Source organism: Meles meles, chromosome 1 (genome assembly GCF_922984935.1).
Source record: "Meles meles chromosome 1, mMelMel3.1 paternal haplotype, whole genome shotgun sequence".
NCBI classification, from domain to species: Eukaryota; Metazoa; Chordata; class Mammalia; order Carnivora; family Mustelidae; genus Meles; species Meles meles.
The window spans coordinates 174409813-174433338 of record NC_060066.1 but is presented as its reverse complement, the minus strand read 5'-3'; the positions used below and the strand labels follow the sequence as shown (position 1 = coordinate 174433338).

The 23526-nt window shown below is 38.5% G+C and overlaps 1 protein-coding gene across 1 annotated transcript in view; it reads left to right on the top strand.

Annotated features, from left to right (window-relative positions):
- The window catches only part of ZYG11A (zyg-11 family member A, cell cycle regulator), a 77046-nt gene that overhangs the window by 36882 nt on the left and 16638 nt on the right, over positions 1-23526 (top strand). The window contains 5 exon segments of the mRNA XM_046028102.1: positions 8393-8533; positions 10653-10829; positions 12992-13056; positions 19938-20037; positions 20131-20184. Coding sequence (XP_045884058.1) covers positions 8393-8533; positions 10653-10829; positions 12992-13056; positions 19938-20037; positions 20131-20184 — 537 coding nt within the window.

The window sequence follows — 23526 nt, the reverse complement described above, 5'->3', positions numbered from 1 at the left end:
CCAGTCTTTACTGGAATTGTTGCAAGGTAATGATTTTCCAACTCTAGCCCTCCTTTCTACATTTAGTAGTAGGCTTCCTACCATAAGGAAGAACCCTCCCTGCCTTCTCCTTCTATGTCTAACCTATCGTCAGTATGAACTCATTGCCTCTCGTTGTTTTCAGGGGTTTATCATTCATTACTGTTCTTAATTACTTTGATGCTCAGTTTGTTACAGATTGGCCAGTGAGAGCTCCTTCATACCAGCTCCTGTATTATCTTTTACACGTTCCCATTCTTATAATCGTTGTTATTATTTTGAGTACTCCCTTACATTCTAGCACATTGAGGTGTTCTAGGTCTCTTACACTTACCTGTTTTAGCCCTTCTGACATTTCTACTAGGGGCCCTGGTTCCTTTTATTAAGAAGCTAGTATTTGAATACTGGGTATGCTCGTTGTTGGTACACGTTGTTTTTAAGTCCTTTTGGCAAACAGGGCTAAGAGATACATGAAATGAGCTTAAAAATAATGCTTGTAGGGTGTCTCAATGGCTCAGTTGGTGAAGTGACTGCCTTTGGGGGCACCTGGATGACTCAGTGGGCTAAGCCTCTGTCTTCGGCTCAGGTCATGATCTTAGGGTCCTGGGATTGAGCCCCATCAGGCTCTCTGCTCAGCAGGAAGCCTGCTTCCCCCTACCCCTTCCTGCCTCTCTACTTGTGATCTCTCTCTCTCTCTCTCTGTGTCAAATAAATAAATAAATAAAACTTTAAAAAAAAAGAAAAAGTGACTGCCCTAGGCCCAGGTCATGATCCTGAAGTCCTGGGATTGAGTCCCGCACTGGGCTCCCTACTCAGTGTGGAATCTCCTTCTTAAATAAATAATTTTTAAAATTCTTAAAACAAAAACAAAAACAAAAAACTTCCAAATGGCCATCCTCACGCCATTTTCCTTTGCTTTCCCCCATTGTTTTGTATCTCTTTTCCACAGTGAGAATTTGGTTCTTAGCAGCATCGGCACATGTAAAAGAGTTTTCTGAATTGCTATACTTACAGGAAACCACAGACCTGCTAAAAAGAGTTGATTTGTTTGCGGTTCCTTTTTTCTTTCCTAGACTGAGGGTATAATCAAGATACTTAAACAGATGTACTTAGGTTCTCTTATTTCTTCCTCTTAATACAATATGCAGTAGGCACTTTGCATTTGTTACCTAACAATGTGTCTTGAAAATCACCCCATTTTTCAAACTTTTTTTTTTTTAAAGTAATGTCTTCCCCCAATGTGGGGCTCAAACTCAGGACGCAGAGATCAAGAGTGACATGCTGTACCGACTGACCTGCCAGGTGTCTCTATTTCTATCCTTTTAAACAAAATTTTGGATGGCAAACTACACATAACATTTAGCATTTTAAGTTTAAGATGGTAAATGTACAGTTCAGTGATATTAAATACCTTCATGAAGTTGTGCAGTCATCACCACCATCCATCTCCATAGATCTTTTCATCTTTTCTCCATAGATGTAAAACTGAAATTCTGTATACCCATTAAATACTAACTCCTTATTCCCCTTTTTCTCCATACCCTGGACAATGGCCATTCTACTCTTCTGTTTCTATGATTTTGACGAAGTACTTCCTGTAAGTGGGATCATACAGTATTTGCCTTTTAGTGATTGGCTTATTTCACATAGCCTGTGTCCTCAAGGGTCATCCCTATTGTAACATATTGCAACATTTCTTTCCTTTCTAAGGTTGAATAATATCCATTATGTATATACCGCATTTTCCTTGTGCATTTATTGTCAGTAGACACTTGGGTTGCTTCCACGTTGCTTCCAGCTACTGTGAATAATGCTATGAACCAGGGTATTCAGATATCTTTTTGAGATCTGATTTCCAATTCTCTTGGTATATATGCAGAAGTGGAATTGCTAGATCATATGGTAATTCCGTCTTTAATTTGTTGAGGAACTGTCACATGTTTCCCACAGCAGTTGTACAATTTTATATTCCCACAAATGGTGCATAAACATTCCAATTTCTCCGCATCCTTGTCAACACTTGTTATTTTCTGTTTTTTTTTTCTTTTTTTGTTTTTGAATAGTAACAATCCTAGTGGGAGTGAGGTGGTATCTCATTGAAGTTTCGGTATGCATTTCCCTACTGATTAATGATTTTTAAGCATGTTTTCATGAGCTTGATGGATATTTCTTCGTCTTCTTTGGAGAAGAGTTCACTCAAGTCCTTTGCCTCCCCCCCCCTTTTTTAAAGGTTTTATTTATTTATTTGACAGAGAGATCACAAGTTGGCAGAGGGGCAGGCAGAGAGAGAGAGAGGGAGAAGCAGGCCCCCTGCTGAGCAGAGAGCCCAGGACCCTGAGATCACGACCTGAGCTGAAGGCAGAGGCTTTAACCCACTGAGCCACCCCTCCTTTGCCCATTTTTGAGTAGGGTTGCTTGTTTTTTGTTGTTGAGTATAGGAGTTCTCTCTATATTATGAGTATAGGTATCTATTAATTTATTATCCCTTGCCAGATATATGATTTGCTGATAATTTCTCCCTTTCTGTGGGTTGCTTTTTTACTCTGTTGATATATTTTGATGAACAAAATTAAAAAAAAAAAAAATTAAGCCCGGGGTACCTGGCTGGATCAGTTGGTAGAGCATCTGACTCTTGACCACAGCATTATAAGTTCAAGCCTCACATTGAGTATAGAGATTACTTAAAAATTTCATTTTAGGTCCGATATTTAGATTTTTTCCTTTTGTTGCTGGTTTTTGGTACTCTATCTAGTAAATCATTGCCAAATCCATTGTCATGAAGTTGTTTGTTTGTGCCCCAAGGAATTGTCATGAAGATTTTGCCCTCTGTTTCCTTGTTAGAGTTGTATAGTTTAGGGTCTTATATTTAGGTCTTTGATTCATTTGGAGTTAATTTTTTTATATGATATAAAGTAGGGGCCCACAACTTTATTCTTTTGCATGTGCATATTCAGTTTACTCAGCACAGTTTCTTTTCTTTTTTTTTTTTTTTAAGATTTTATTTATTTATTTGACAGACAGAGATCACAAGTAGATAGAGAGGCAGGCAGAGAGAGAGAGAGGGAAGCAGGCTCCCTGCTGAGCAGAGAGCCCGACGCGGGACTCGATCCTAGGACCCCGAGATCATGACCTGAGCCGAAGGCAGCGGCTTAACCCACTGAGCCACCCAGGCGCCCCTACTCAGCACAGTTTCTTAAAAAAACTGTCCTTGGGGCACCTGGGTGGCTCAGTGGGTTAAAGCCTCTGCCTTCGGCTTGGGTCATGATCCCGGGGTCCTGGGATCTAGCCCCACGTCGGGCTCTCTGCTCCGCGGGGAGCCTGCTTCCTCCTCTCTCTCTGCCTGCCTCTCTGCCTGGTTGTCATTTCTCTCTGTCAAATAAATAAAATATTAAAAAACAAAACAAAACAAAAAAACTGTCCTTTCCTCATTAAATGGTTGTTGCAACCTTGTCAAAAATCATTCGACTACATATATAACCATATATGCAAGGGCTTTCTATTTTGGAGTTTTCTGTTCTGTTCGATTGGTCTTTATGTCTGTCTTTATGCCAGTACCACTGTTTTGATTACTGTAGCTGTGTAGTTAAGTTTTGAAATTAGGAAAATGACATCTCCATTTTCGTTTTTTTTTTTTTTTTTTTTTTTTCAAGATAGCTATATCTATTTGGGGTCCTTTGGAACTTCTTATGAATTTAGAATGGATTTTTCTGTTTTGGTAAATAAAAGTCTTAGGAGTTTGGTAGGGATCACGTTCATTATGTACATCACTTTGAGTAGTATTGTTATCTTAAGTCTTTCGATCCGTGAGCATGTCCGTCCGTTTATTTATGTCTTCTTTCATTTCTTTTAACAATGTTTTGTAGTAGTTTCATTGTATAAGTCTTTCACCTCTGGTTTAATTCCTAAGTACTTTATTGTATTGTTAATGGAATTGTTTTCATAATTTCCTTTGCAGATTGTTACTTGTTATTGTATAGAAATGTAGCTGATTTTTAAAAAAGATTTATTCATTGGGGCGTCTGGGTGGCTCAGTGGGTTGAGCCTCTGCCTTCGGCTCGGGTCATGATCCCAGGGTCCTGGGATCAAGCCCCACATCGGGCTCTCTGCTTAGCAGTGAGCCTGCTTCCTCCTCTCTCTCTGCCTGCCTCTCTCCCTACTTGTGATCTGTCTGTCAAATAAATAAATAAAATCTTAAAAAAAAAAAAAGATTTATTCATTTAAGAAAGAGAGACTATGGGGGGAGGGGTAGAGGGTTTGGGGAGAGAATCCACAAGCAAACTCAGCACTAAGTGTGGAACCCAGTGTGGGACTCCATCTCATGATCCTGAGATCATGACCTGAGCTGAAACCAAGAGTTGAATGTTCAACCGACTGAACTTACCCAGGTGCCTCTAAATGTAGCTGATTTTTCTGTGTTGGCTTTGTTTCCTGCAACTCTTAGTTTATTGATAGCACTAATGGCTTTTTTGTGTGTTTTTAGGGATGTCTGCATATGAAATATTATCTGCAGAGATAATTTTACTTTTTCCTTTGCAATTTGGATGTCTTTTATTTCATTTTCTTGCCTGATTTGCTCTAGCTAGAACTTCAGTACTATGTTCAGTGAAAGTCAGGAAAGTGGGTAGGTAGCCTTGTCTTGTTCTTGATCTTAGAATAAATACTTTCAATCTTCCACCATTGAGTATGATTTTCATTGCAGGTTTTTTTAAATACATGGCTTTTATTAAGCTAAGGTTGTTTCCTTCTATTTCCAGTTTGTTGAGTGTTTTTGCCATGAAAGGGTGTTGGCAGATGCTTTTTCTGCATCAATTGAAATGATCATAGGTTTTCCCTTAGTTCTGTTAGTGTATTACACCTTTCACTTTCCATATGTTAAACCATCTTTGCATTCCAGGAATAAATTCTACTTGACCATGGAATATAATCCATTTAATATGCTACTGAATTTAATTTGCCTGTATTTTGTTGAGTCTTGAGTCACTCTTCATAAAGTGTATTTATCTGTAGTTTTCTGTAGTATCTTTATCTGGCTTTGGTATCAGGTAATGCTGGACTTGTAGAATGAAATAGGAAGTGTTTTCCCTTCAGTTTTTGTTAAATTTTATGAAGGATTGGTATTCTTCCTTGGATGTTTGGTAGAACTTAATAGCAAAGCCATCCGTTCTGGCTTTTCTTTGTCAGGAGATCTTAGATTACTGATCGATTGTCCTTACTAAGTTACAGATCTCTTAAAATTTTCTGTTTCTAGATATTTGTCCATTTCATCTAGGTTATTCAATTTGTTGTGGCATAATTGTTCATAATACTCTTACAATTTTTTCTTTATTTCTCCAAAATTGGTAAGAATGTCCCCACATTCATTTCAGATGTTAGTATTTTGAGGCCTTTCTTTTTTTCTCAGTCCATCTGATAGCTAATAGTTTGTCAATTTTATTCAAAGAACCAACTTTTGGTTTTACTAATTTTCTGTGTTATTTGTCTATTCTTTATTTCATTGATCTCTGCTGTAATCATTATTTCCTTCATTCTGCTAGTTTTGGGTTTAATTTGTTCTTTTTCTTGTTCCTTAAGTTGTGAAAAGATAAGTTGTTGACTTGAGATTTTTCTTGTCTTCTTAATTTAAGCATTTTTTTTAAAGATTTTATTTATTTATTTGAAAGATAGAGATCACAAGGAGGCAGAGAGGCTGGCGGAGAGAGAGGAGGAAGCAGGCTCCCCGCTGAGCAGAGAGCCTGATGCGGGGCGGGGCTCCATCCCAGGACCCTGGGATCATGACCTGAGCAGAAGGCAGAAGCTTTAACCCCACTGAGCTACCCAGGCACCCCTGTTTCTCCCTTTAATTGTCAGTTTTGTGTAATATGTTCTGATGGTCTAACATTTGGTGCATAAATGTTCATGCTTATATCTTCTTGCTGTACTGAACCTTTTATTAATATATAATGTCTGGCTTTGTCTGTTGTAATCTCTTTTAATTTAAAGTCTACTTTGTCTAATACTATAATCACTCTTCTCTTATGGTTAAATTTGCATGGAATATTTTTTTCCATCCTTCCATTTTCCATCTAGCTGTGTCTTTGGATCTAAAGTGAGTCTTTTGTAGATGGTGTATAGTTGGATCACGTGTTTTTTATTCATTCTTCCAATCTTTGTCTTTTGATAATAGCATTTCCTCCATCTACATTTAAAGTAATTAGTGATAATTAATAAGATAAGCAGATGGAACTTCAGGTGTATGCTTCATGGATCTTTGTCGTTTTTTCATATCAACATTCAATTTTAGATCCTTTGTACTTCTTTCTTGTTTTCTTGCATTTCTTCCCCTTAGTAAATTTTTATTCAAATCCACCCTTCCTTGGGTGGATTTTAACCTTTTAACTTAGTTTTTATATAATTTTGTCTTATTCTTTACATGGATTTACCATCTTTTTGTTGACGGTATTTTTTTTTTCACATCCCAAAATGCTTATTGAGAATATTCAATTCAGTTTAAAGTGCCATGTTAAAATTTTCTTCTGATTTGTTGTTGAGGGTTTTTTGTCTTTTTGTTTTTAAAATAAGCTCCACACCCAGTGTGGCATCCAACACAAGGCTTGAAATTATGACCCTGAGATTAAGACCTGAGCTGAGATCAAGAGTCAAACACTTAACTGAGCCATCCAGGTACCCCTGTTGGTTTATAGGAAGAATTTTTCTCAGCTGAAATGTGTAGATTTGCTACTTAAATATTTCTTATAATAGCCTTATATGGAATTGGTTTGAATTTTTAGTTTTTTGTTACTTAATTGACATAGTTCCTAATTCACAAGCATTGTCCGTGAGTGATGTTAATTAGCAGTGTGAGGTATCTTCAGTGGTTTTGTTACTGGTCATGGTAGATTAGAGAGGGGAGTGTTTTTCTTTTCTTTTCTGCAAAATTCTGAGTTTCCCACTTTATTGCCTTTTTTCCCTTCACTATCCAAAAATATTGAAAATTGGGTTGTATCTAGTTTTATTTGCATTCTTTGTTAATTTTATGTTTTGGATTGGGGGGCACCATTATCCTCTAGACCCAAAGTCTATGTATAGATTTTTTTTTTTTAAGATTTTATTTATTTATTTTAAAGACAGAGATCACAAGTAGGCCGAGAGGCAGGCAGAGAGAGAGAGAGGAGGAAGCAGGCTCCCCGTGAAGGAGAGAGCCCAATGTGGGGCTCGATCCCAGGACCCTGAGATCATGACCTGAGCCCAAGGCAGAGACTTTAACCCACTGAGCCACCCAGATGCCCCTATGTATAGATTTTTTAAAACTCTCCTCTAGACCCAAAGTCTATGTATAGATTTTTTTTTTTTTAAGATTTATTTATTTGACAGATAGAGATTACAAGTAGGCAGAGAAGCAGGCAGAGAGAGAGAGGAGGAAGCAGGCTCCCAGCTAAGCAGAGAGCCCGATGCGGGGCTCGATCCCAGGACCCTGGGATCATGACCGGAGCTGAAGGCAGAGGCTTTAACCCGCTGAGCCACCCAGGCACCCCTAGATTTTTTTTTTTAAAGATTTTATTTATTTATTTGACAGAGAGAGATCGCAAGTAGGCAGAGAGGCAGGCAGAGAGAGAGAGAAGGAGGAAGCAGGCTCCCCACCGAGCAGAGAGCCCATTATGGGACTTGATCCCAGGACCCTGAGATCGTGACCCGAGCTGAAGGCAGAGGCTTAACCCACTGAGCCACCCAGGCGCCCTATGTATAGATTTTTAAAAACTATCACCTAAGTGGTAGCAAGGAAGAATTATGTTAACATTTAATAAATAACAAGTAATAAAATAATATGACTACAAAAATGTAAATTCCCTTTTTCATTTTAGTTATTTTATGTGGCCTTTTACCTTTCTCTTATTGTCTTAATTTATCCTAGGTGAGTAGTACTTAGAAGATATGCAATCATGGTTCTTTTTTTTTTTTTTTTTTTTTTTTGTTTTTCATTTTATTTATTTTTTCAGTGTAACAGTATTCATTCTTTTTGCACAACACCCAGTGCTCCATGCAAAACGTGCCCTCCCCATTACCCACCACCTGTTCAATCATGGTTCTTGATTGTTTAAAAATATATATGCTACCCATTGTTCAATTGAAGTCTTAACCATTATACAGTTTTAGGGAGATGGTATTTGAATTTGGCTCCACCACATAACTGGTTCGTTACATTTAGCTCCATAATTTATCTCTCTGGCCCCATTGTAAAATGAGGTTGAGGAGAACATTTACCTATTAGGCTTAGGATTCAAAAAACTTTGTAAAGCACCTGGACCATTATTAATTGAACACCTTTCACTGTTTCAAACACTTAAAGCCCCTAAAAGCCTGAACTGTGAAGCCTACTGGTAACATCTTTGTTTTTCAGGTTGCTGGAGGAGCCAATATGAGTCAGATCTCAGAAGCACTGAGCCGATACAGGAATAGGTCATGTTTTATGAAGGAAGCACTCTACAGGCTCTTCACAGAGACATTTTCAATGCAGGTAACCATGCCTGCTATTTTAAAGGTAACTACATCACAGAAAGGTAGTTTTTGTTAGTACTTTTTACTTAGTTCAGTTAAAGCTGTTCACCAAACACATGGAATACAGTAACTTAGATGCCTTACTAGATGCCTTAGTGAGCCAAGGTACCCTTAGGGAGAAAGGAAAACAGTGTTAGGTTAATTAATGGCCAGAGCAACTCTCATTTTGAGCATCTAAATTAATTCAAGTCATCTTGTGTTTTGATTTAGTCTGAGAAGGAGAGGACATATATACTATTTTGCCTAAAATAAGAGATCTTATCTATAAACATATATTCACTTCGCTGTAAATGTTGTTTCTTATTTATTCATTTGTGTACTCTTTAAAACCTAACATTTGGTTTTCTGAAGGAAAACAATAGTGTCTCCCACAAGAACAGAACAAAATATAATAATTAAGGGTGTGAGATCTACCATTTAAAGTATTTTGTGAATAAAGTAAAATGACCAGTATTGATAGGGCCAAACTTGCTTTGGTTTATAGAAAAATGAATTTATTATTTTAAATGGTTTTGGAAGTATTAAGTGGTTTGGGAAAGAAAAGTGCATTTACTTAAAGTGAAATGTAAGATAAAAATGGAAGACTCGAAGTCACTTTGTTTTTATTATTATTCTGTAATTCTTTATAGCTCCTTTAAAAAAATTGGGTATTTCTACACTGTGGGAGATAAGATTTGTTCATAACTTAAAAGCAGTACTGTATAAAGTGAAAAACTCTGGACCTTTGTTTCCCATATGTAATGTGGAGCTTGAATTAGATATTCTAAAAGTCCTTTTCATATCTAAGATTCTGTGATTTTTGAAAATCATGTTTTTTTTGTTGTTTTATTTCTACATATTTAACTTGGATGATAGCAATCTGGTGAAATCCTAGGAGCAAATTAGTAATATAGAAAAAAGTCATTTTCCACAGTGGAAATGTATCCCAGGTCTGTGTCTAGGCTCTGTTACTTCATGCAGCTGTCAGAGTGAGGGGCTCTGGTCTCTTAAAATCATGGTTCATGCCAGTATCAGCAGACTGGTTTCTGAGGTAGATAGAGATAGACAGAACAGATTGCACTGTCCCTGAATGTTAGTGCAGGTCTGGTCTAAGCCTAATACAACGCCTTCATTTTACATTTGTGTTGTAGGTCTTCTACAGTCTGCCTTCTAATGACCTAGTTTCTAATGTTATGTTTGCAGTTTTCAAATTATTTTAGTATTCTGTTAAATTGAAATTTTTTCATCCTCTGTTGGTGGATTCACCCCATCCTTTTATCTGTTCTGTGTATTTCCTTATCACATTCCCATTCCTAAGTAATCCCATTTTCATTCCATCCCTATCTCTGGCTTCTTCTGTCCAAGTCTTATCTGAGTCCCTGCCTAAAGGTGCTCTTGGAATGAAGAATTCTGATTCAGTACCAGAAATGAATGCTCCCTCCCCAACTACCTTAGGTAGCAGTTTATATAGCTTATGGTGCTTTTTTTTTTTTTTCCAGTTTCATGTTTTGATATCCCTCACAATGTTATTTGTTTACATACCGTGTTTTTCTCACAAGGCTTTATGCTAAGGAATAGGATGTAAGTAATTTACGTTGTGTCCTGTAGTGTTTATCACAATGCCTTTTATGGAGTGAGGCTCAATAAATGATTATGAAATCATGCAGGAAATGGAAGTCCAGAGAAGAGAAGTGATGTGCCTAAAGTCACACATCTAGTTAATAGCCTCATTTGGATGGGAAGGTATTGCTGTTGCCCTGAAAAGTAAATGCTTAGGATAGGGAAAAATCTTTTACTTTCTATTCCAATGAGCAAATATTTTTGCCAGCTAACACAAATGCAGACAGTATAAAGAATGTTTGGTGCCCCTGGGTGGCTAAGACTGTTAAGCATCTGCCTTCAACTCAAGTCATAATCCCAGAGTTGTGGGATCAAGTCCCGCATCAGGCTGCCTGCTTAGCAGGAGCCTGCTTCTCCCTCTCCCTCTTTGCTCCCCCTGCTTGTGCTTTGTCTGTCTGTCTCTCTCTCTCTCTGTCAAATAATAAATAAAATCTTTAAAAAAAAAAAAGAAAAAAAAGAATGCTCCTGTTGTCATATGCCACTAAAAACAAGTTCATCTTCAGCTTGTGGCTGTAGGAATGAGGAATCATCCATTGGATTTGCCAGTGCAGTTCACAGCCAGTGCTTGCGCCCTCAACTTAACACGCCAGGGCCTGGCCAGGGGGATGCCTGTTCGTCTCTTGTCAGAGGTCACCTGTCTGCTTTTCAAGGCTCTGAAAAATTTCCCCCATTACCAGCAGGTAATTTGAATTGAATACTTGACTACTTCTTACTTCAGGACAAATAATGTGAAAAAAAATTTTTAGTATTAGTTAGTATTAGCTATTATTAGTATTAGCATTATTTTGTTTCGATTTTTCATCTCCCTGAGAGAGAATAGACTAGGAATTTATGTTTGTTATAGAAAAAAATGGTATATTTGAATTAGCAGTTGGGTTTAAATTTTTAAAAAATTTGTTAGAAGCCATTGACCCAGAAATCCATGTATTGTTAACACTTCAGTACATCCTTACAGGGTTAAAACATCATATGTGAAAATTAAATTGAAAAAAAATAAGTTAAATTGAATTGAGTCATAGATCTAAATATAAAAGCTGAAAACCATAAAATTTCTAGGAGAAAACAGAACAAAATATTTATGACCTTGGAGTAGGCAAAGTTTTCTTAGGATATAAAAAGCACATGTCATGAAAGAAAAATAATAAATTAGAATTCATCAAAATTAAAGGCTTCTCATATGCACACACACACATATATACATACATGTACACAAACTGAAAAGTGTAAGTCATGGGATGGAAAAAATGTTTATTTTGTATATATGAAAAAGGACTTTTATAGAGAATATAAAGAACTCTTAACTCCACATAAGACAAATCCATTTTATAAAAAGGCAAAAGATTTGAGCACTTTACTGAGGAAGATTAAGCAGATGACAGATGAGCATGTGAAAAGATGCTCAGTGTTTCTAGCCCTAAGGGAAATGCAGATTAAAAGCACATTGAATTACCAGTAGATACTACTGCACACCCTCCAGATTGGTTGAAATTAAAAGACTGACAATACAAAGTGTTAGCAAGAGTGTGGAGCAACTGAAATTCTCATAAATTGATGTTAAGAATGTAAAATGATACAACTACCAGTTCAACAGTCTGGTAGTTTCTTTCAAAGTTAGACATAGATCTTCTTTACTACCTAATCTTTCTACTCCTAGAGAAGTGAAATCATAGCTTCATACAAAGCCTTTTACACGAATGTTCATGATATCTTTATTCATAATATATCCCCTAAAACCGAAAACCTTTCTCTTGTTGAACAGGTGAATAGATAAGCAATTGTGGTATATTCTTTTAAGAAACTCTTATTGGCAATAAAAAGGAATAAAGTGCTGTTATATGCAACATGGATGAATTTCAAAAACATATGCTGAGCAAAATAAGCCAGACACAGAAGAGTAGATATTACATGATTCTATTTGTGTGAAAGTTTGGGAAAGATTAATCTGTAATAACAATGTAATTTTCTGAGGTTGGGATTGATTAGAAGGTGGTACAGTGCAACTCTTTGGGGTGATGGAAATATTTTTTATCTCAATTATGGTGATGGGAGATGGTAGTGCTTATACAGCTATATCAATTTGCCAAATGTAACTGAAGTGTGTACTTACAATGGAAATTTAAAAAATAAATAAATAAGGAAGGTAGTCTTTCTGCAATTAAAAAAAAATCTGCATTTTCACTTTCTCTTGAAAAGTTGGCAGCTCCTTCAGAGTTTAGTGTTAATCAGTTACTCTAACTGAAGCCATCAGAGTAAAAATTGCCCCATAAAAAGGCATGACTTCTCCTGTTGTTCATAATTCCCACTATTGCTCTGCTGTGTCCCACTCAGCCGTCTTCACTTTTTTATGTTACTGCCTAGTTCCTGTTGGCATTTCAGGCTTGTTGCCCCTGCCTCATACCCTGTACTTCATTCAGACTGGCCTACTCATGGCTTTTCAAAGAGATGGTATATTTTTCTATTCTCAGCTTTCTTAGGAGACCTTGTCTTTCTTTCCTATCTGTAAAGGCACAGTTCAACCCTAGCAGTCTTAGGTTGCAAGTATAGCTCTGTCACAGAGTTAGTAATGAGGTCTGGTAAGGACATCTGTAGATGGCCAGGCTTCCGGTAATTGATTTGGATTGACACACAGGCACTAGGGTTCAGGGGGAAGAGACCCCCTGCTTTGCCAAAAAAGGGGGGGGCAGATTATTCATGAGATTAAATGAATAAGTTGGAGAGAGCTAGGTACACAGTGAGTTCTCAGTAAGAAAAGCTCATTGGTAGCACCTTCCAGGTGCTTAGAATCTTTATTTAGAATGGGGTATACCTTTGCTCAAAATTATTTTTCTTTATTCCCTTAAAGTTACAGAAGAATTGTCTTCTCTCCTTAACTAATTCCAGGATTCTTGTGGATGTTCCCTTTGACAGGCAAGTACAAAACTTGGTCATCTGATTTTGGGGTGTTGACCAGCGTTACTCTGAACATTGTTGGTTTTTGCTTTTTAGCTTATTAGTGATGGTTTGATTAAGGCTGGGCTAAGGTGTCTGAGGAAAATGTTCTGTTGAGCATCTGCCACAGAGGTGATTGGAAGTACCCTATGGCTGACTCTTAAACAATGCAGGGATTAGGGACACTTGCCCCCCCAACCCCGCACAGTCAAAAATGTGTGTATATCTTCTGAGTCACTGAAAACTTAACTACTCATAGCCTGTTGTTGACTGGAAAGCCTTTGTGATAAACAGTCGATTAACACGTATTTTATTTTATTTTATTTATTTTTTTAAATTTTATTTATTTGACAGAGAGAAATCACAACTAGGCAGAGAGGCAGGCAGAGAGAGAGGAGGAAGCAGGCTCCCCGCGGAGCAGAGAGCCCGATGTGGGGCTCGATCCCAGGACTCTGGGATCATGACCTGAGCCGAAGGCAGAGGCTTTAACCCACTGAGCCACCCAGGCGCCCCTAACACGTATTTTATATGTTAAGTATTATTATATACTGTATTCTACAATAAAGTAACCTAGAGAAAAGAAAATGTTATTAAGAAAATCATAAAGAAGAGAAAGTACAACACTGTGCTGTATTTATCAATACCAGAAGCTTACATTATCTGTTTATAAGATGAATTGTCTGTCCGTACCTACATCAGTATCATCTTATATCATACAAAACACTGTAGATGTTGTATGTATTACTAAGACTAGATAACAAAAATGAAAAGGTAGGGGTGCCTGGGTGGCTCAGTTGGTTAAGCCATCTGACTTTTTATTTCGGCTCAGCTCATGATCTCAGGGTTATGAGATTGAGTGTCAGGCTCCATGCTCAGCAGGGAGACTGCTTCTCTCCTTCCTCCTCTCTCTCTCTTTCCTCTTCCTGCTTGTACACTCTCTCTCTAAATAAATCTTTACAAAAAAAAAAGAAAAAGAAAAGATAGTGTGGGGCTCCTGATTGGCTCAGTTGGTAGAGCATGTGACTCTTGATCTCATGGTCATGAGTTTGAGCTTCACAGTGGGGGTGGAGTTTACTTAGAGAGAAAGAAAGAAAAGATAATGTGAAAAAGAAATACTTATTAACAGGGCACCTGAGTGGCTCAGTCAGTTAGGTGCCTGATTCTTAATAATTTTGGCTCAGGTCACGATCTTGAGGTTGTGGCTCTGGCAGGCTCCATGAGGAGTGTTCATGTGCGCGCACACACACACACACACACACACACACACACACACACACTCTCTCTCAACAAAAACAAAGCAAAACATATATATATATGGGGTATAGTCATGCACCGATAATGAAGCAGCAGCCATAAGATTGCTTTATGGTAGTGTTGTATAATCAATAGAATTGCTTCATGGTAGCATATCCTTCCTCTGATGAATGAATCGCTATGAATTTTTATGGCATACAGTATAACAGTCATAATACAATATTGGAAACATTGTTAGATTTAAAAAAGTAAAATTATTTACCTGTGATGATAGGCTGATAGGCAGTTTCTCCAATTATGATAGAAAGGCATAGTGTATGGTAATGTAATTCTTTGAAAGCAAAGTTATAAGCTGTAAGAAAACTAACGCCTTCTTAATTTTATATTAAATATCACTTACCTTATGCCATATAAGAATAGGCTGTCCACTTCCAAGTTTTGCGTGGGATCTATATTATGAATGCTTAGGCGATGATGATGACACAGAAGCATCTCCTACAGTTTTTGTTGTACAGTTGTTAGATGTTCACATGAAGATACATACACAATAGATACGTTTATTAACTGTAAGCACAATGATTATTTACTGCTCATTAAGTGGAAATGGATCATCATAAAGGTCTTTATCCTCATCGTTTTCATGGGGAATAGGCTGAGGAGGAAGAGGAAGGGTTGGTCTTGCCGTCCTGGGGGTGGAGGAGGTGGAGGAAGTGGAAGGGGAGGCAGGCACACTTGGTGTACCTTAACAGAAATACATCATAATTTCTGTCTGCCGCCGTTGCTTTTTCATTTCTCTAAAAATATTTTTATATGGTACCAATCCTTCTTTTACCATTTGGTTTAGTTTCTCTGCCTATATTATAGAAGGGTCCAGGTTATAAAAGAAGTCAAAAGCAGTCTTGAATAATCAGACTCTTCTGCCAGATTATCTAATGCCAGGTTATTTTCTGTCACTGCTTCTCCTACATCTTCTTCCTCTTTGTTGGACACTGGTTTGGAAGTGCTCATCTCCATTAAGTTGACATCTGTTAATTTCTCCCAGGTGGGGTGTATTAGCTCTTGAATTTTTCCAAGATCCTTATCGTTAAATTCCAAGATCCCACCCTTTTTTGGCCATATCTCCAATCTCTTTCATGATTTCCTTGATTGGTTCTGTTATAAATCCTGTGAAGTCATGCACAGCATCTGGGCACAGTTTTCTTCAGCAGAAATTTATTGTTTCAGGCTTGATGGGTTTTACACCTTTTTCTATAACAGCAGTGGCATCTTCAATGGTGTAATCTTTCCACACTTTCATGATGTTCTATCAGGATTCTCTTCGTAGCACTGACAGTCCTTTCCATAGAATACTGTGTATAATGAGCCTTAAAGGTCCCTATCACCCCCTGATCTAGAGGCTGAGTTAGAGACACTGTGTTTGGGGGCAAATAGTGCTTTCAGTGTTGAACTCATGGGATTCTGGGTGGCCAGGGGCATTATCCATATCAAAAGAATTTTATTTTTTTATTATTTTTTATTTTTTAAAGATTTTATTTATTTATTTGACAGAGAAAGACACAGTGAGAGAGAGAGAACACAAGCAGGGAGAGAGAGGGAGAAGGAGAAGCAGGCTTCCCGCTGAGCAGGGAGCACGAAGCCCAGCTCAATCCCAGGATCCTGGGATCATTAACCTGAGCTGAAGGCAGACGCTTAACATCTGAGCCACCCAGGCGCCCCTCAAAAGAATTTTAATAAAATCTTAAAAAATAAAATCTTGGGGCGCCTGGGTGGCTCAGTGGGTTAAAGCCTCTGCCTTCGGCTCAGGTCATGATCCCAGGGTCCTGGGATCGAGCCCCGCATCGGGCTCTCTGCTCGGCGGGGAGCCTGCTTCCTCCTCTCTCTCTGCCTGCCTCTCTGCCTGCTTGTCATCTCTGTCTGTCAAATAAATAACTCTTTAAAAAATAATAATAAAATAAAATCTTTTTAAAAGAATTTTAAAAGGCAGTCCTAAACCAATATTGCACCATATGTTAACTAACTAGAATTTAAAGAAAAATTTTAAAAGGATTGGGGGGAAGACAGTCCTTTACTGGCAAGGTACTTCCTGACTCCAGGGACAAAGTATTAATGGAACCAATCCAGAAAAGGGATTTTTTTTTTGAAGATTTTATTTACTTATTTACATATTTGACACAGAGAGGTAGAGAGTGAGTGCACAAGCAGGCGGTGTGGCAGGCAGAAGGAGAGGGAGAAGCAGACTCCCCACTAAGTAGGGAGCCCTACGTGGGGCTTGATTCCAGGACCCCAGGAGTATGTCCCAAGCCAAAGGCAGATGCTTAACCATCTGAGCCATCCGAGCGCCACCAGAAAAAGGATTCTCGTCCAAGCCTTCTTGTACAACCGAAAGACTAGCAGCCAGTATTTATCTTTTCCCTTCAAGTCTTGGGGCTTAGCAGCTTTATAGACAGGGACAATTCCTACCATAAAACTAGCTGTATTCTCACAAAGCAGTAGAGTTAGCCTGTCCCTTCTTGCCTTCATTCCTGGTGCTCACTTCTCTCTCTACTAAATGTCCTTTGTGCCCCCCCCCCCCCCCCCAGGATGGGACACTTTCATCTACCTTAGAAACTTGTTCAGGTTAATCTCTTTTCTCTTCCACGATTGTCTTTTTTTTTTTTTTTTTAAAGATTTTATTTATTTACTTGACAGACAGAGAGAGATCACAAGTAGGCAGAGAGGCAGGCAGAGAGAGGAGGAAGCAGGCTCCCTGCCGAGCAGAGAGCCCGATGTGGGGCTCGATCCCAGGACCCTGGGATCATGACCTGAGCCGAAGGCAGAGGCTTTAACCCACTGAGCCACCCAGGCGCCCCTCCACGGTTGTCTTAATGGTGCCTGAGAATTCATCTGCTGTGTCTTGATTGGCAGAAGCTGCTTCTGTTATCTTGACACTTTTAAATTCCAACCCCTTTCTAAAATTATCAAACCATCTTTTGCTGGCATTGAATTTTGTAGTTTTAGATCCTTCACCTTCCTTTTGTTTTAACTTGTCATATAATGAATTCGCTTTTTTTTTTTTTAAGATTTTATTTATTTATTTGAGAGAGAGATCACAAGTTGGCAGAGACAGAGAGGGGGAAGCAGGCTTCCTGCTGAGCAGAGAGCCCCATCCATGGGGTGGCAGGGGGTAGGGCTCCGATCCCAGGAACCTGAGACCATGACCCAAGCCAAAGGCAGAGGCTTAACCCACTGAGCCACCCAGGCTCCCCATGAAGTCAGTTTTTGTTGAATCATATTTGAGTCTGTAAGTATGAGTTTCTCACAGCAATCCTGTACTCACATAAAAGAGATAAAAATGTGTTTTCCAAAAAGTGCAAGGTTTTCATGCCTGCTGGCTTGGCTGCAACAACAACTTAACAAATTTACTTTTCTTTTTTTTTTTTTTTTTTACAATGATCCTTATACTGGACTCATTTGTCTTAAAATGATGGGTAACCTCAGCTGCAGACCCCAGTCTATGGTAGATATCAGGCAGTCACCTTTTTTTTGTAATGTCACCTTTTCTCTGCTTCTTGGGAGCACTTCCAGCATCACTGGTGGCACTTTATATGGGTCCTCCCCAACGGTTTTACTCAAGGTTTATAGTATTTCATGAAACACAATGAAAAATACACAAGAACTGTAAGAGATTACTTTTTACTTAGCAATTTACTGGAAAGATGAACTGCTCATAAGAGTGATTAGTTTTGCATGGCATTTTAAGTGGATACTCAGAACGCTTGAGCTCACCCCTATATTGACAGGTGGTGGCTGTGAAATAATTACAGTTATACAGTATGAACTACAGTTACTTTTATGCTGTTACTGTTTAATACTGCATCTTTGTTTACATTTCTCTGGACTGAATGGTACCATGTACGGTTGGTGTTTGTGTAAGTTTCAATAAATTTTAAATTTTTTATAGTAAATGTGTGTATATTTTATGGTTATAAATAGTAAAAGAAACTACTACCTAGTATTTATGTATATTTTATGCATTTATAAATACCTATCTTAATTTTTTTGATGTTTCTAGACTATGCGCTTGGTCTGAGTTTTTCCAAATTGTTGCAAATCTCCAAAAAATTTTCCAGTGTATTTATTGAAAAAAATCTGTGTATAAGTGGACCAGTACAGTTAAAACCTGTGTTGTTCCAGGGCTAGCTGTGCTCAAAAATGTCTCCCAAAGTGTGATTCCAGTTCAGAGTAGTGAGTGGTTAAGAACAGGGGTCCAGAGAGTCAAACATAACGTGGATTCAAGTTCTGTCCCTTCCATTATCTTTGCATAAGTTTCCTCATTTATAAAATGGTGACTCTTCTGAGGATTAGACATGATAATGTTTGTAAAGTACTTATGGCAGTACCTAGCTTAAGAAGTAGAGTCTGTTCTAAACATGTCTTTATTAAGATGTTGTTGATCATCATTAAGAAAATCACCTTCTTAGACTCCAAAGGAGCTCCTCCCGAGGCCTTTATAGTATAGTCTTCCAGATCCATAACTCAAAAACATTTGTAAGGGCACCTGGGTGGCTCAGTGGATTAAAGCCTCTGCCTTCGGCTCCGGTCCTTATCTCAGGATCCTGGGATCGAGCCCCGGGCTCTCTGCTGGGCAGGGAGCCTGCTTCCTCCTCTCTCTCTCTCTCTGCCTGCCTCTCTGCCTACTTGTGATCTCTATCTGTCAAATAAAATAAAATAAAATAAAAACAACAAAAAAACATTTGTAATAGTTGCTGCTAATGGCAGGAAAATTAAGCACAGGCTAACATGAACAAAGCCTGTGATACGTTGGTGCAAAATTGTAGGGTAAGCCATTCTCAAATCTAATTGAGATGTGTACTTAAAATGGGAATTGACTTTTAAAATTACAATAGGGAAGGTGGTCTTCCTCACTAAAAAAACCAAAAAAAAAACCAAAAAACCAAAACCTATTTCTCCCTACCTTTTCTTGAAAAGTTAGGTCTTTCTCAATGCAGTCTTTATTCCTACAGCTGCAATCAATAGCAGTTGACTACCAGTTGCCTCTTTTTTAAAAAGGGCATGCATTCTCTCTAGCTAAGTGATTTGTTCACTGTGGCATCTTAGCATTGTCTACAATTCAGATTACAAAGTACTACCTCGGGGTGCCTGGGTGGCTCAGTGGGTTAAGCTGCTGCCTTCGGCTCAGGTCATGATCTCAGGGTCCTGGGATCGAGTCCCACATCGGGCTCTCTGCTCAGCGGCGAGCCTGCTTCCCTCTCTCTCTCTCTGCCTGCCTCTCTGTCTACTTGTGATATCTCTCTGTCAAATAAATAAATTAAAAAAAAAAAAACAAAAAACAAAACAAAGTACTACCTCTATGGGATCTTCTTTCCTTTTTTCAGACCCATCATAAGCCTTTCTTTGATCTGCTTATCTTTCTTTGAATTCTGTGCATTTCACTTACATTCCTATTTGCCTGCTCTCTTCTCCTAATCTTTTTGTCAGATGCTCTTGATTTTCATAGCTGAGGCTTTAAAAATCTAAGATACAGAATTTGTTGGGGAGGCTAGTGATTTCCTCTCTCCTTATGTACGGTTTTAAAACTTTGTTGTGAAAAAAATACTGCTTTTCAGGTTTGATGCTGCCAAGTTTGTTATGAGATGGCTCTGTAAACATGAGAACCCCAAGATGCAAACAATGGCAGTGAGCATCACTTCTATTCTAGCCCTTCAGGTATGTGATCGCTAAAGGCAAGATTTCTCTCTCTCTCCTTGAGGGAGCTCTGACCCGCTAGCATTTCACTTTTGGCTTTTTGTTTGCTTATAGCTCTCACCTGAGCAAACTGCACAACTTCAGGAAGAGCTCCTCATGGCAGTTAAGGTAGGTGGGTTGTCATTCTCATAACCTTTCTTTTTTCCAATAAAAAATGTATGAACATAATTTAAAAAGTCAGATCCTTCTAAAACACTTACAAAATGAAACATCTGTAAGACCTGCTCCCCAGAAGAAACTACTTTCTACTCTTAGAGCTACTTCTTCTAGTATCTATCTCCACATCTCTAAATAAAATGCCTTTTTTTTTTTTTAAAGATTTTATTTATTTATTTGACAGACAGAGATCACAGGTAAGCAGAGAGGCAGGCAGAGAGAGGGGGAAGCAGGCTCCCCGTTGCGCAGAAAGCCCGATGCGGGGCTCGCCCCCAGGACCCTGGGATCATGACCTAAGCCGAAGGCAGAAGCTTAACACACTGAGCCCCTCCCCAGAAGCCCCTAAATAAAATGCTTTTAACTTGATTTATTAGTTTTAGATGTTTCCTAGTGATTCTGCTGCTATGGTAAATAACTACTTAGCTCTCCCACATGTATCTTTACAAATTACCTCCCTTCCCAACACATTCATATCATAATTTTTAAATTCAAATTCAATTTAATTGACATACCCTGTACTGTTAGTTTCAGAGGTAGAATTCAGTGATTCATCAGTTGCATACAACACCCAGTACTCATTACGTCATTATATCATAATTTTTAATCTGTATTTACATTATGATTATGCTAACATTGCTCACTTAAAAAACATACATCATCGTTTTATTTTATACTACTTTGGTATGAGGCTTGTGATAACTTCTTGCCCCTCAGTCATTTATGTTTCCTGTGAACTGTTTATTTATTCATGTCCTTGATGTGTTTTCCATTGGGTTGCTAGCCTTCTTCTGATTTATAAAATTTCTATATATATTAAGAAATTGAGGCTTTGGGGCGCCTGGGTGGCTCAGTGGTTGAAGCCTCTGCCTTCGGCTCGGGTCATGATCTCAGGGTCCTGGGATCGAGCCCCACATCGGGCTCTCTGCTCGGCGGGGAGCCTGCTTCCTCCTCTCTCTCTGTCTGCCTCTCTGCCTACTTGTGATCTCTGTCTGTCAAATAAATAAAATATTAAAAAAAAAAAAAAATTGAGGCTTTGTGATAGGAGGTGCATCTATTTTCCCCACTTGGTTGTTTGACTTTTTTACTTTATTTATGACATATATTGCCATGCAGTAACTTTAAAATATTTATAGGGTTGATTTTATTTCTCTGACATTGATGGCACATTTGAAAGTATTTCTAAAAATTTTCTAAAAATTTCTCATGATTTTTAACATGTAAATACTTGATTTACTTGGAGCATTGCCTTTTGGGGGGGGGGGGTGTAAAGGTCTGTTTTTCTTCTCAGTGTTTGCTTTGTACCTTTTCCTGAATGAATATATTATCTTTTCTCCACTCTTATGCATTGCTGCCTTTATCATATATTAGATTCCCATATCTCTTTGCATTTATTTCTGGACTTTGTGCTGTGTTAATTTATATGTCTATTTATATGCTGATACCATAGTTTATTTACTGGCTTTATAATTCCTTAATAGTTAAGATCTTTCCTTGGGTTTCTTTTAGTTATCCTTTTTTGCACGCTTGTGAGCCGGGGTGGGGGTTGGGGGGAAGGGCGGAGGGAGAGGAGTGAGGGAATCTCAAGCGGACTCTCCCACTGAGGATGGGACCTGACGTGGAGCTCAGTTTCACAACCCTGAGAGCATGACCCAAGCCCAAACCAAGCACTGGATGCTTAATCGAGTGAGCCACCCAGGTGCCCTTGGCTTGTCTAGTTCTAAAAAAAGCTTTGTTTTCTTTGGGTTTTGTTACGTGTATAGATTGACTTAGAAGAATTAATATCTCTGATACTGATTTTTCCTTCTGAGAACACTATCTGTTACTTCATTTATTCAAGTCTTTCATGTCCCCAGAAGTATGTGGTGTTTTCTTCATGTTGATACTCTGTATTTCTTAAATTAATTCCTGAGACCTTTACCTTTTATATTGTTGTTACAAGGGGAATCTTCTGGGTATTTGGTATCTAGTCAGTAGGTTTGGGGGATCAAGGGTGGGGGCGCCTGGGTGGCTCAGTGGGTTAAATCCTCTGCCTTCGGCTTGGGTCATGATCTCAGGGTCCTGGGATTGAGCCCCGCATTGGGCTCTCTGCTCAGCAGGGGGCCTGCTCCCCCCCCCCCCCACCTCCCTGCCTACTTGTGATCTCTGTCAAATAAATAAATAAAAACTTTAAAAAAAAATCAAGGGTGATTTTAAATGTGTTAAGGTCTGAGATGCTTGAGATACCAAGGAGGCAGCTTGAAACAGGGTGCAGCTCAGAGGACTGGGTGGACAGGGCTAGAGAATAATTTTGAGTCATCAGTTCTGATACAGGATGCAAGTACCTACCTAAAGAGTGTGGAGTATATAGAGAGAAAGGAAAAGGACTGAAACCAAGTATGTTGGAAGAGAAGGAAGAGCCAGAAAAGAGAGACAGGAGTGTCTAAAATGACTTAGTAGAAAACCAGGGAAGAGTGATGTCTTTGAATCCAAGAAAATTATTTCAAGAAAAATTGAGCAGTTATGTCAGATGCTATTGAGTGGTTGAGTGAAATGAGGACAGAGTTGCCAGTTGCATTTGGCAAAATGAAGTTATTAGTTATCTTGCTTAAATTATGTTAGTGGAGTAGTGGAACAAAACCTGTGATGAGCAAATAAGAGGTGAGGCAACTTTTCAATATATTTTATTTATTTATTTTAAAGATTTATTTGTCAGAGAGATCACAAGCTGGGGGTGCAGCAGGCAGAAGGAAAAGCAGGCTCCCCACTGAGCGAGGAGACCATGTGGGACGCCATCCCAGGATCCTGGGATGAAGGCAGATAGATACTTAAGTGACTGAGCCACCTAAGCGTCCCTCAATATATTTTAATGAGAAAGAAAGAAAAAAGGAAGATACTAATGGGCCAGTAGTTGTTTTTTTCCAAGATCATTTACATTGATATCTATTTTATACCCATGAAAATAATTCTGACATAAAGGGAAAAATTGATGGTAAGGCAAGACAAATAATTCGGTGCCAAATCTGTGTGTGTGTACTAGAATTGTACAGCAGGAGTAAAGATGTTGGCTCTAGATTAGAGCAGAAAGGAAAGAGGAATACAGTGATGGAAGTGCAGGTAGGCTGGGAGATTTTATTAGGAAGAATAGTGGTAGTTCTCTGAAAAACTAGATAAAGTGATCAAATAAGAGGAGTAAAAAGATGGTGATTAAAGTTGGAGGAGAGAAAGAATGATGAAAAAAGAGTAGCATTGGGAGCAAATTCATTGAGAAATACAGTAAATCCCCAGGTAGAGTTGAATGCCCTCTTAAAGTGTTTT